Below are 14,120 nucleotides of genomic sequence, written 5' to 3' on the forward strand. Positions count from 1 at the left end.
TGTACACATGCGTCTCCTCTCCTCTTCCCAGCTGCTATGATTCCCACAAGTATTCTGGGCATTTAAAAATACCTCTATGCTTTCTACACGAGGCTATCTCAACCCTTTCTCCCTTTTCTCCACCTGAGGAAATTAATCATCCCTAGGAGTCCTCCCAGCCAACCCAACCCTTACCACCAGGCAGGGCTAGATACTACCTATGTCTTTCCCCTGTGATCACAGTATATGTTGTTATTATTATTATTATTGCCCTTAGACTGTATGAGGGCTCTTCCAGGGCAATAAACATGCTTCTTTATGCTTCTTCTTAGTGCCTACCCCAGCACCTGGCACTCAGTCGCCAAAAATTATCTTTCAATGTGCTGTACTCATCAAAATCCCAGCTCCTCCAGTGACCAACTGGCCTTAAGCAAAATTCCCGAAACCAGTCTCCTCTTCCTTAAAATAGAAATGAGCACACTTTCCTTCTTGAATAATCCTAAGGATTAAATAAAGTAATTCATCCAAATTGCTTCAGCACAATGATAAATAGTATGGGCTCAATAAAGGATATCCATGATTAACTTAGCTCCTATATTCTGATTCTTGGTAACCTGTAGGAAGAAGTAAATAGTCCTTTGAAGCTGGCAGTGTGGTTTCTATTTTGACGAGAAAAGTTTGTATTTAATAGCATAATCTTAATAGAAGTGTGAAAAAATGGGTGTAAACAATTACCTGAGGTAAGGTAACACTTGCTTGGAAATAGTTTTATTAAAAAGGCACCAAGTCATATTTTTTAAGTAAATTCATTATGTAACTTGGTAGCCTTCACCAAAATGGGTGAGAAAAATACTACATTACAATCTATTTTGAGAGGTATTCATAATAATGTTTATATGTCAATACCTAATTACAGGAAGATAAGAAAATATACCTTTGAGAACTTTTTAAAGAACTTTACATGGATATATATATATATATATAAAACTATGCTTTTATAAGTATTCTTACAAAATGTAGGTAATTACTACAAAAATGCTGCAAGCATACATATACACATTCAGCTTAGATTTTTTTTTAAAAAAAGGAAAAACTTAATTACAAAAAATGCTAATAGAAACAGAAAACAATTTCTGAGTTACTCTATAGATCATGTCTGCTATGATTTATTACCCCAAATTGTCTAATTGTCTATTAGCATATTTTACAATATTAAATTAAGCTACTGGTATTTGCATTATTACACATCTAAATCCTCTTTTTGAGAAAACAAAAAAAGGAATATTATCTAAGCTTGCAGAAAAAATAAAAATGGTTTTATATAACTTATTTGAATCATATTGCTAATATAGAATAAAACTGACCCACTTCGTTAAAGAACTTGATCTCAATCATTTTCCAAGCTAGTGCAAAATAAAATAAAGTCAGACAATTTTTTTTCCCACAAAGTATTCACGCTATTATGCTGATAACTGTTTGCTTACAATCTCAACTATGGGAGACTATAAGCCTAACTATCTACAATGGGTAATTGTGCTAATTATTTTTCACAATGGCACATCTCACTGCATTTAGATTAACTTAAATCATAGAAGTTGCCAATTTAAAATCCTAAAATATATGAAGATAGCTGAGGTTGAGAATTAAGAAGTTATGGGTAGGAGAAGATACTACTAGTAAATTTAAGATTTCTAAGGCACAGAAGGAAATCTGGCAAATCTTGTGTATTCTAGGTGGTAGAAATGAAAATTAATAATGGCTTTACAATAATCACAACAATATCATAGTAAAGTAGCTTTTCTTTGAGTTGCCTTTTGTGCTTAAAAGTATAATAAATGGGATATCATCTTTACTCTTGCCATAATGCTAAGACACAAATATTTGAATTCTGAATTGCAGGCCAGAGGAAGCAGAAACTTGCTTATGGAAAGAGATGGCGGAGTTTGCCATTGAGTTCTCTCTCCTTGCTTAAAAGATCCAGGCTGTGCTTTTTGAAGGCTTCAGACTGCAGCCTGAGTTCATCGTAGGCCTTCTGGATCCCATCTACTTTGCACTGAAGCTCCCTGACTCTCAAGTTGCTGTCCACAGCTACTGCCTCTTGCTTAAACCGCTCCAGCGCATGCTTCCTGCCCTCATTTGCTATCTCCAACTTTTCCCCAAGCTGGCGGATCTCTGCCTGTTTGTTCTGAAGCACTTTGCCCCTTTCCATTGACAGCTGCAGCAACTCCTCTTTCTCTCTAGTGACGGTCTGCAGCCTGGCTTGCAGCTCCTGGCTCAGGCTGCTGTGTGTCTCCTCTGCCTTAGCCATCTGCTCCACAGCCTGCTGGTGCTGCTGCTTCAGAGTCTGCAGCTGGCTGCGCAGCTGTTCTCTCTCCTTGGTGTAGGTGCAGGCCTGCTGGCTCTGTAGCTCCAGCAGCTCCTTCTCGCGCGCCTGTGCCTGGCAAGCATCCTGAGCACACCTCTCCTTCAGCGTCTCTAGCTCCCCAGTGAGGGCCTCACACCGGACTGTGAGCTGTAATACTTTTGCCTCCTCATCTTTCAGAGCCTGGCTGAAGAGGTTGCTATTCTCCAGCTTCAGTTTCTCATTCGCCTCCCTCAGTTTGATGTTCTCACTCTTGTACTCATCCTTGAAGCGGATCATCAACTCGTGGTTGGCTGCTAGGGTCATAAAGCGTTCCTCTAGCTTCCGAGTGTACTCACCCTGGGCCTTGAGCTTCTCAGCCTCCTGCATCATCTTCTCCTCCAGCTCTGCATTGAGCAGCTCTAGGATCTGGCAGCGCTCCAGGGCCTCATCTGACCTCCGCTTCAGGATGCAGATGAGCTGGGACTGATCTTCAATGCGGGAGCGAAGCATAGCCTTCTCGCTCCTCTCCTCCTCTGACAGTCCCCGGAGGTTAGCCAAGGCTTCCCTCAGATCGTCCAGTTCCTTAAACTCCATCTCCTCTTCCTGGTTGTTCAGTTTTTCATTTTGCTTCTCTAAGCGTTCTTCAGGGGGCGAGGTGTCCATCCTGGGAGCCTGCTCTTTCTGGGGCATAGGTGCTCTCATCCACTAGGGGCTGACTACAGTCTTTTCCCCTCAGATTTCAAAAGCTGCAGGGCGTTGCTAGGGACTCTTGGCACTCACCAGCAGTTAGTTTTTCCAGTAAGGAGTCCTGTGATTGGTGGACAGGTCTTCAGAATGTTAGGAAGTAACAACAGGGGAATCTGGGGGAGTCCAGAGCCAATCTGGTAGGGTTACTTTTGCCTTTCTAACCAATCACAGCTCTCAGTTGTCAACTGTCTCAGTGTCTGGCCGGTACAGCAGTGATGCCAACCCCACTCAATCTCCAGCTGGCATCAGGGGAGGAAGCCTGACTCCACCTAATTTCTGGTAGTAGTAAACAAATGAAGTAGGCAATGATATATTTCTCCTCCCTCTCCCCTCTTCAGTTATCATGTAAATAAATTACTTTTTGTGGAAACATGGTTGGCTCCTCAAAAATTATGAATTTTTGAGGTCTATGAATACAAAGTAGTAGTGGTATTCTGAGAGCCAGGACCCTAAAAGGCTGCATATCTGCACTCGTGATGTTTGGTACAGCTCCCTTTGGGTATTTAGGTATTAAAATAGCAAACCCCAGTGAAATTTCTTTTGTTGTCCTTAGCATTGTCCCCACCTGGGCATAAATACTCTTTATTAGATATTTAACACCCCCTGTTTTTACCCATTATTAAAGTAAGGTTACAGAAGGAAGTTTAGTGACCCATATAAACATTAAAACAGAAAAAATAAGATCCAAATGAAGTTTGCCATTATATACCAAAGTCAACTCCTGATAGATTAAATGTAAACAGAAACTAGAAGAAAATGAAGGTAAACATCAAATCTCTGGGGCTAGGAAGGATTTTTTTTTTTTTAATGTTAAACATTATGTAAGATCAGAAAGGGAAAGCTTACTCAAAAAGTTATGTATGATTTTTAAAATTATGTGACTTCTGAGGTCTCTCCAGCCCTTTCTTCTACTGGATTTTCCTGACATTTTACTCCTCAGACAAACCCAACTACTAAAGCCAAACCCAAATCCACTAACCAGATCTCCGGCCCTATCTTTTGGTGTTCCTCTGCTTGGAATGCCTTTCCTACTTTGTCCCTTGTCACTCTAGTAAAGCTTTTTATTCTTAGTTAAGAATCGTCTCTGAAGCCTTTTCCTGGCCCCAACATGTCCAATTGGCCACTCACGTCTTTTAGTGCATCCACTATAGCCTATTTGTACTTCTGGTGGAGTATGTGAAAATTTTATTGCAGTCACTGTTTATCTGCCAGCTTCCCTCTGTTAGACTGTAAGATCCTTAAGGGCAGGGACTGTGTCTATTTCATCCTTGATTAGACTAGTGCCTGGCACATGGGGGAGATTCACATAAATGTGTATTAAGTGGAAGGTAAAAATCAAATTGAGAAAAATATCCATAATATGACAGACACTACATCACTACATTTTTTTTTTTTTTTTTTTTTGAGATGGAGTCTCCCTCCATCGCCCAGTCTGGAGTGCAGTGGTGTGATCTCGATTCACTGCAAACTCCGCCTCCTGGGCTCAAACAATTCTCCTGCCTCAGTCTCCCGTGTAGCTGGGATTACAGGTACATACCACCACACCCAGCTAATTTTAGTATTTTTAGTAGAGGTGGGGTTTCACCATGTTGGTCAGTCTGGTCTTGAACTCCTGACCTTAAATGATCCACCTGCCTCAGCCTCCCAAATTGCTGAGATTACAGGCATGAGCCACCACACCCAGCCCAGACACTACATTTTTTAAATAAAGATTTTATGCATATCAACAAAACATTAACATCTAAAAAGAAAAATAAACAATTCAATTCACAAAAATGGCCAAGAATTGAACCTCTACAGTGATCCAATAAATACAAGTCAAAATTAGACATAATGTCATGTATCAAATTAGTCAAAAACTTTTCTCTTAAGACTAGCCAAGACTGGAAAGGCGTATTGAAATAGGCACTCTCTTAAACTGTTGGTGAAAGTCAGTTGACAGTAGGTATTGAGAAAGTAAGATATTTTTATGGCTTTTGAACTAGTAATTCTTCTGGGGAGAACTTTGCTTAGGAAATAATCTGAAATAAAACATTTTGCTCAAAACTTTTCATTGTAGTGTGGTTTGTAACAACTAAAAGTTGGAAACCCAAGTGTTCAAAAAAAGGGGAATGGTTACAAAAATTATGATACATTCATACAACAAATACTGTGCAGCCACTAAACATTATTACATTTATAGGTAATTTTTAATTGCACGGAAAAGTCTTATGTTAGAAATATAACTGAAAAAGGCAAAATACAAAACTTAAAATTCAGATGATTTCAATCCTGTGAAAATTAAGGGTAGGGAAAAGAGTTGACTATTCCTGTGGTAACAGTTTCTGGTGGTCAGACTTACTATCTCCCAAGTCATGATGATAAGGAAAAATCCTGGGTGTCAATATAGATATGGGATGAATTTTTAAATGCTTCAGATTTCACTGGGAACAAAACAAAAATGAAAGAAGAGTTTCAGGTTTTTCCCTCACTGTCAAAGATCAATGTCTCATGTTTCAAATCCTGAATTTCTTATCTATCTATGGAAACCAAGACTGAGGACTGGGGAAATTTCCTAAGCTGAAATTTTAACAACTACATAAACAATAGGATATTGAAGTTTTGTGAAGTGAGTTCCAAAGACTTTAAAAATGTGAATTAAACTTATTTGTAATTTTTCCACATTTCTCTTCTGTCCTTTTCCTTAAATTTCAAGCTTCATATGCTTAAATGGAGCTTATCTAGTCATTTTCAAGGCAAATGACTAGAGAGTTAGGATGGTCCTCTTAAATAAAAGGGTCTTACAAACACTGAAAATTTTATTTGTTGATTATATGGTTATCTGATATCGTAAAGTGAATTCACAAAATATATTTCCAAAGGGGGGGAAAAGAATTTAGAAAAATACTAAAAAAAACACATACCTTTTTTTTTTTTTTAAATACCAGTCAGGGTCTCACTGTGTTGCCCAAGCTGGAGTGCAGTAGTGTGATCATAGCTCACTGCAGTCTTGAATTCTTGGGCTCAAGCAATCTTCCTGCCTCAGCCTCCCAAGCAGCTAGGACTACAGGTGTGTACTACCATGTCCAGCTAAATTTTCCACATTTAAAAAAGCTTATATTTCTTTTTTGCAAATATATTTTAATACCCATTTCTATTAAATTTATATTTACATTATTTTAAATAACATACATCTATAGATTATTTATCAAGGCCAAGAATCTGATAAGATCCTAATCAATATTCATTCATTTATTCAATAAACATTTGCAAGGTTGTTTGCAATGCTAGGTGCTAAAAATATATTAATAAAAGAGATACAGTCACTATCCTCAAATAACTTAGTTTAGTAATCACTTTGGTTCCTCTCTGTTGTGGTTGTCTTCTTTGCTCGATCATTTTTTTTCTAGCTACCCTCCTGAAAGTATCCTGTATATTCCCTTCCCAGAGATCCAAGGTGACGAGTGCTCTCCCTAGTAGTGACCAATGAGTCCTCTCCACTTATCTTCACGTCTTTCCATGCCTCCCTCCCTTTTAAAGCTACCATTTACAGAGCTCTTCTAGGTAGCGGACATTTATTTGTACATCTTTCACTTAATTCTAATGATATTCTTCAAGGGTAGCCATTATTATCCACATTTTATAGATTACAGGTAACAAAGAAACCAAGGTTCAGAGAGGTTAAGCAAATTATCTCATGTCACCCAGAGAATAAGTGATACAGCCAGAATTCAAGTCTAGATCTTTTTGATACCAAAGCCCATGATCTTAGATCACACTTCATTTGTCCATTTGATCATTCATTCATCTCACATAGACTGATAAACTATTATATCCAAGATTGAAGTCCCAACTCTCAGGATGATTACAGTTTAGTGATAGAGACAGATAAACAGATAACAACAATTCAGTGTGACCACTGCTAAAGTAATCATGGATAAATTAGACATCGTTCTTTTCAAAAATACAGTGGTAAACACTGGATGTTACTGAAGGAACAAAGAAGGGATACAAAACCAGTCTTGGATGGAAGGGGCATATTAGTCAAGATTGTTTTAATAGAAACCCAATTCAATTTAGCTAAGCAAGTGGAAATATATTGGCTCACAGAAAGTGCACTGAAGGAGCTCATAGAGTCAAAGCAGGAGTGGCAGGAACCAGGTAGGACCTCAAGAACCAAAACTGCAGATGCAAAGCCACCAGGACTCTTTATTTCTCCATCTATTTCTCATCTCTATTGTAGACAGGGTGGATGTGTGATTTTCTCCAGCCACAGTTTGCACCAAGGACAGGGTAGTTCCACTGAATTTATGTGGGGATGGGATCTGTAACAGTGGAAATTAAAGAAAGCAAAAATTTTGAGGCTAGTGGCAAGAGAGTGGTTGACTGGCTAGAGGAGTGATAGTGGGAGATGACTGATAGGGGTTTGAGGGATGGAGTCCACAATGACTTTTAAAAATAATGTTACAGAATAATGAACTGAAAGCTGAGAGCATAGAAGATTTTGGTCAGAGTGGGATGTTTTACATTTAATGCTTCAATGGTAGAACTTCCCAGTTACAAGGAAGTTCATGGATTTGTGTAGCTGAAAAGGAATAGAGGTTAAGGACATTCAAATTGAGGAAGTCAAGGAACTAAGAAGCCAGGGTGTCTGATGAACATTCATATGCTGCAGAGTCAGGTGCCAGGGTCATCAATGAATGAGTTGAGAAGGATAGTAGAGGACAAGAATGAGTGGAAGGGATAATCATAACAGCAAACATTTACAGAATGCTATCTGTCAAAAGTGAGCACTATATTGATTCATTTATTTTCACCTATAGAGTAGGCACAATGTCCCCCCTTTCTTTTTTTTTTTTTTTTTTTTTTTTTTTACAGATGAGACACAAAGAAGTTAGATAACTTGTCCAAGGTCACACAGCTACTAAGTGGTTTAACTGAGATTCAAATCCAAGCTACCTGTTTCTGGAGGTCACTTAACCATTACACTGTACTCCCTTCCTTTCTAAGGCCGGACAACACACAGCCTTAGAAACATTTACAGGAAGAGAGAGGAGCAATGATCTGAAATCTGATCCCACATCCTGATTGAGGTACTGGGTGTGAGAGAGTGAGTCTTCTTTTTGTAAGGTTGAAGGAGAACCAGTTCTTTTGGAAAAAGCCAGCCAAAGAAATAGAGGGAATAGTCTGTGATAGAATCAAGTATGTGGGGACATGTTTTTTAATAAAATAAACTAGTGAATAAGCCCGGGAGAGAGTGAAGATGAGAGTAGATGAGAGAGCAATCCCAAAGCAGAATGGGAATGAAAGTACAGGGGAAGGAGATATTTGGGGCTTTTTACTCCTATAGTGAGTATGGATGCCAGGGATCTGAAAAGATGTCTAAGCAAGTTCCCTGGAAAATACAGCTGAGGGGGAGGGTGGTAGGCATCTCTGAAAGAAGCTAGCCTAGGTTAACAGTAACCATGCTTTGGGTGGACTGCTAGACCATGTGAGAAGTGCATGGAGTTCCCAGGATCCTCACCACCTACTTAGAAGCTACAGTAATCATGGTAAGTGGAAGAATTTAGGCCTCTCTGAAAAGAGTCAGCAGTGACCCTTACAAATTTTACTTCATTTTCAAAATAATGGTATTTTGAAATATTTTCACTTGAGGTAGAAACAAACTGCATGTATGCCTAGCTCTTGATTTCGCCAGTGTCTATATAACATCCCATTCTTCTAACAACGAACCATTTTCCTTTGGCCACAGGGTGGGCACATTACCCAGGCTAGGTGAATCATATTATACCATCCACAGTGAATGGTCCAATAGGTGGGCATATGACACAGACCTGGCCAGTTTCCACCATAGGTCTCTCAAGCTGAACCTAGGAAAAAGAAGTGCTTTAGCTGAGAGGTTGTGATGCTGAACCTGGCTGAGGTGCTATTTCTCACTCCCTGAAGGACAGAGATCACATCTGAGTTTCTGGTTCCAGCCTGCAGGTCCCCAAAATAACCTAGGTTCCTGCAGTACTTCTTTATTCTGTGACCTAACCCAGTATATTTCCAATAAATCCTCCTTTTTGGCTTATTTGCAGTTGGGCTTCTGAAAAAAACAAACAGAAAAAAAGCCCTAAAATATGCAGTTCAAGAAAATGCCTCTAGCTTAAAAAAATGTACTTTGAAGTTTTAGCAGGGTCTTTGCCTAAAAGTTACACTGGCTCAAAAGCATGTCAACCCGAGTTCACTAGGCTCAAGCCTGTAATCCCAGCACTTTGGGAGGCCGAGACGGGCGGATCACGAGGTCAGGAGATCGAGACCATCCTGGCTAACATGGTGAAACCCCGTCTCTACTAAAAATACAAAAAAATAAGCCGGGCGAGGTGGCGGGCGCCTGTAGTCCCAGCTGCTCGGGAGGCTGAGGCAGGAGAATTGCGCGAACCCGGGAGGCGGAGCTTGCAGTGAGCAGAGAGCGGGCCACTGCACTCCAGCCTGGGTGACAGAGCGAGACTCCGTCTCAAAAAAAAAAAAAAAAAAAAAAAGAATTCAAGTTGCCTACATTTTTTAAAAGAGAATATCTCTGTGTCTCCCAGGCTGGAGTGCAGTGGCACAATCAAAGCTCACTGCAACCTCAAACTCCTAGGCTCAAGCAATTCTCCCACCTCAGCCTCCCAAGTAGCCAGGACTGCAGGCACACAACACCAAGCCCGGCTAATTTTTTTAGTTTTTCTAGAGATGGGATCTTGCTATGCTGCCCAGGTTGGTCTTGAACTCCTCAATCAATGCTCTTGCCTCAGCCTCCCAAAATTTTGGATTTACAAGCATAAGCCACCACACCCAGCCATGCTTACATTTCATAAAGCATGAAGCTCACACTTGGCCTTCCTTTTGAACCAGGAAAGATTCACTTTATGATTTATACTTTCTTTTTCATGTGAAACATCTCCTTGGACTTCTTGAGTCAGTCAGAAGTGCTGTGGATAGATGCAAGGAAGGTGGGGGGTTCTATTGTCCACTTTGGTGTTTTGAAGATGAGGGATCGGGGGATAGGACAAGGCAGGCAGTCCTGGTCCTAGATGGAGAGATAATGGAGCCAATCTCATTAGTGCTCCAGAGCTGGCCAGATGCTGGTTTTACAGGTAACTGAAAGAAAGGCTGAGAAAGTCATTTGTACTATGATGTGGCAGAAGCCAGAACAGGGTTTGTGCTTCTGCCACTGTGCTCTAGGAAGTGTGACTCTAATTAGCTCATTTTGCCCTTCCTTAAGTTCAGAGCAGGAATGAGAAATAGAGTTGGACTAAGCACTCTAATAAAAAACCTGGGTTGGGAGGCCGAGGTGGGCAATTCACAAGGTCAGGAATTCTCGAGACCAGCCTGACCAACATGGTAAAACACCATCTCTACTAAAAATACAAAAATTGGCGGGGCGTGGTGGTGGGCACCTGTAACCCCAGCTACTCAGGAGGCTGAGGCAGGAGAATTGCTTGAGCCCAGAAAGCGGAGGTTGCAGTGAGCCGAGATCACGCTATTGCACTCCAGCCTGGGTGACTGAGCGAAACTCCATCTCAAAAAAAAAAAAAAAAAAAAAAAAAAAGACCTGAGGAGACAATGGAAAGGGCATTGACCTAGGTTAGTTGCTCTTATTGGCAAGTGGGTAGAAGATTCTAGCATCTGTTTGGGAAAAAAGGCAAGTATTCTAGTTGTTTTCAATGACATTTATGAGATGCTTGTTGTTAGATCCCATGTTCACCTGTCACTCGGGCTTTCTTAAACCTACATTAAGTCAGTGCTTGTTTTGAGAAAATTAAGCTGGTTGGGTCCTAAGGAAGAGTAATGTGCTTCATATACTAAAATCATCCCCAAAGGATTTTAACTACTTAAAAAAAAATCCTTGAGATCTGCTATGTCCTTTAAAACAAAATAAATAAAAATAAAACTCCTACTCTTAATAACATAGCCAAAGTTGCCCACTTAGGGGAGATGATTCCCAGAACTGTAGTGAAGACTGTAGAAATATTAGCCCAGAAGAAGTTCATTAGCCTTGTTAGGAAATTTAGATGTTTAGAATTCCTAAAATATTTTATTTAAAATGAGAAGTCAGGCTAATTTTCTAATACAATTTAAATCAAATGACAATTTATTCTAAGGGTTTTTACAAAATATGAAAATTTTACATACATAAGAAGTACAGTACAACTGAACAACTTACATTCTAATTAAAACTTTGTTGTAAAACATGTTTGTGACTACTCTTATGCTGCTTTCATATAATAAAGTTATAAGAAAAACAATCATATATATGCAAGGTTTTAAAAAAATAAACTCATAAAAATACAGGCTTGAGATCTATCTTAGAATTAAGTCAAAAGAAGCCAACAACTGAATTTTACCTATGGCCAGTGGGTGGCACTAAAATACATTTGAGGCTTGTTTTAACTGCCTGTTTTCTCAAGGCAGAAAACACCAGTAAATTCAGTCTCATTGTCCTAACATGGAATTCCGCATTTTATTAGAGATTGCAGAGTAAATAGTTTCTTAAGATCCACTTTTTTTTTTTTTTTATCATCACTGATGTTCCGTCTCCATTCCGCGCCCCACTTTGAGTATCTTTCGCTACTTTTTCCCACAACCTACAAAGGTCCTGCAAGGGTACCAGACCCTCTTAACTGTGGCACAGAACTGTGGTGTGAAACACATGATGGCAAACAAGAACATTTTGCTTATCAACAATACCCCATGTTTAATGCTCTGGGGCAACTCTTTCTTTGAAGCAGCAGCAGATGTTCAATTTTCCTAGCTTATTCAAATATTTTCTTTAATGTTAGAGTCACAAATTACACATTTTGTTATTATTTAAATCCCTTGGGCCTTGTAATCAAAGAAGCACATGCAGATTGGCTTTAACATGCTGTATAGTATTCCTTAGATGCAATAGATAGAAAGTGAGGATATTTGTCCACCTACTCAGATTTTCAAGATCAGATTCCACGGGTTTAGTAGTTTCAGTGGAGGAGCCAGTGGAATTTGGGCTCATTTGGAAATCTTGGCAATCAAAAGCATTCTGAGAGGCAGTGTTGCTTCAATCCAAGTATTGGGGGAGTTTACCATCTTCTCCCAGAGAGCAACTTCCTCTGAAGTAGAGTCCATCCAGTCCACTTCAGTCCCATAACTTTTACCTGAAAAAAGGAAGCTTTGTATTTATAAAGAAACAGCTCATTGAGGGTGGGGGAAAGAGGGAAAGTCATTCCCTAATTATAACCACCAGTGGAAGCTAAGAAGAGCTTTCTTCACTGGGAGGGCAGATGTGAAACTCAATATAAGGAAGAACTGTTCAACTGTCTGAGTGACTCCATTTTTGTGATCATTACCATAATTCCCAGAGCAATGATTTTTCTTCAAGTTAATGTAAAGGCGAGACGAAAATTCATCAGGGAATAAGGGAGTTAGGAGGACTCCTGTACTGGGTTGGAGATGACACTGGATGAGCTCTAGGTTAGTGTGACTGAGGCTTTAGTGTCTAACAGACTCAATTTTGAATCTTGGCTCTGCCACTTTGTAGCTGTGTTACTTACTTTCTTGAACTATCAGTTCCTTTGGGGGTAACATTAGTAACTACCTCATAGACTTGTGAGGATTCAATGAAATAATGTAAATAAAGCATTTAATACAGTGACTGGTGCTCCATAAATGTTATTGTTATTACTCAAAGCATACATTTAGGACTATAAATATTTTTACAGGGCAGACTAGTGATGAAGGCTTTTCTGTCCCTGCCACTGCCACAATAACTTAAACTCTATATGGACAGACACTTCACCCTGTTAATCCTCGTATCTGGAGCCCTTGGCACACAATCTGACATTTCTTTACTCATTTATTTCACTATACTTAACAGATATCTGTTTTCAGGATATCTCAGTTTTCATTGGGAAGAAGCAAAGCAACAAATAAACCTCCAGTATCTCTGGAAAAATTTGGCTCATGAAGAATTAAAAATGTAGCAAACAGTACCTGTTCCAAAGCCAATCCGAAGACCTCCCAAAAATTGGTTGGTTAATTTGTAATGGTCCCAGACAGTAAGCTCTACACAGGCTTCCATCAGATCTTCAGGCCTGAACCCATCATACACCATAGTGTGGTTGAAAATAGGGTTGGTGGTTTTCCCTACAGCTCTTGTCTTCTGGCGACTTTTCCTACTTGTATCTGGAAGGATGGTACTACAAAAAGAGGCATGATTGTGGGAGCATTTTAGTAAGATAGTGAACATTCATGCTTTCAATACATAACAACACAGCTACTAAAGATTGACAATGGAGGAAAAGATGTGGAGAGATAGTGGTGGTGGTGGTGGTTTGGCAGACAGTGGGGTTTGGGGTAGGGACACATCATGCTGAAAAGACTCTGGACCTAGAGTCAGCTACACTTGGTTTGAATCCTGACTCTGCTACCTCCTGGGTATGCATTTTAGGGAAAGTTACTCAACCTCACAGACACTTGCTTCTTCATCTATAAAATGGGAATGGTGATGCTGATTTCATAAGGTTAAAATTAGAATTAAATAACATATGCAAAACACTTAGCTCCATGCCTGCATTTAGTAAGCGCTTAATATGCTAGTAATCACTTGAGGATTCCTTTAAAATTTGGAAGCACAGGCTATCCTGATTAGCTGTGATAGCCTAAGACATCTGTGTTACACAGAATAGAAAAAGAAGACTCCAAATTGCTAGATTTGACTTCAGAAATAAATCATGTAATTTTTTTTTACAATCACTTACATTTCATTTATGGTAATAATTAAATGAACTTTAACCTACCATGCCTCTTATAAGTGGCAATATAAGACAATACAAGTGGCAATACAAGGCAAGAAGGTCTGTGAATGGTCTCAGAATGTGACTGACTGACTTGGTCTCAGAATGAGGCTGACTTGAGCCAAAAAATCTCACCAGCTGACATCTATAAAGAGTACATGTAGGGAAAATCATAAATAATATCATCTATGCTACTTGGATATATGTCACATATATATTTATTTATTTAATAGAGAAGGGGTTTTTCTGTGTTGACTAGGCTGGTCTCGAACTCC

At 39.5% G+C, this 14,120-nt stretch overlaps 2 protein-coding genes across 21 annotated transcripts in view; both read right to left on the reverse strand.

Annotated features, from left to right (window-relative positions):
• Positions 1 to 731: 731 nt before the first annotated feature.
• On the reverse strand, positions 732 to 3,101 carry CCDC89 (coiled-coil domain containing 89). The gene has a single exon (XM_008020384.3). It carries the CDS (start codon positions 3,023 to 3,025, stop codon positions 1,901 to 1,903), a length of 1,125 nt encoding a protein of 374 aa, XP_008018575.1. The 5' UTR covers positions 3,026 to 3,101; the 3' UTR covers positions 732 to 1,900.
• Positions 3,102 to 11,502: 8,401 nt separating this feature from the next.
• The window catches only part of SYTL2 (synaptotagmin like 2), a 125,025-nt gene continuing 122,407 nt past the window's right edge, over positions 11,503 to 14,120 (reverse strand). For all 20 annotated transcript variants that reach the window (XM_038005391.2, XM_073020057.1, XM_008020415.3 and 17 more), the window contains 2 exons: positions 13,043 to 13,248; positions 11,503 to 12,207 (listed from right to left, as the gene is read on the reverse strand). In XM_038005391.2, the coding sequence (XP_037861319.2) occupies positions 12,062 to 12,207; positions 13,043 to 13,248 (352 nt within the window). In that variant the 3' untranslated portion in view covers positions 11,503 to 12,061. The remainder of the gene's footprint in view (positions 12,208 to 13,042; positions 13,249 to 14,120) is intronic.

This window comes from Chlorocebus sabaeus, chromosome 1 (assembly GCF_047675955.1).
Source record: "Chlorocebus sabaeus isolate Y175 chromosome 1, mChlSab1.0.hap1, whole genome shotgun sequence".
In the NCBI taxonomy this organism is placed as follows: domain Eukaryota; kingdom Metazoa; phylum Chordata; class Mammalia; order Primates; family Cercopithecidae; genus Chlorocebus; species Chlorocebus sabaeus.

What these genes read in the sequence shown, in the direction of transcription:
- CCDC89 (XM_008020384.3), bottom strand. Translation starts at nt 3,025, where the DNA reads ATGAGAGCACCTATGCCCCAGAAAGAGCAGGCTCCCAGGATGGACACC.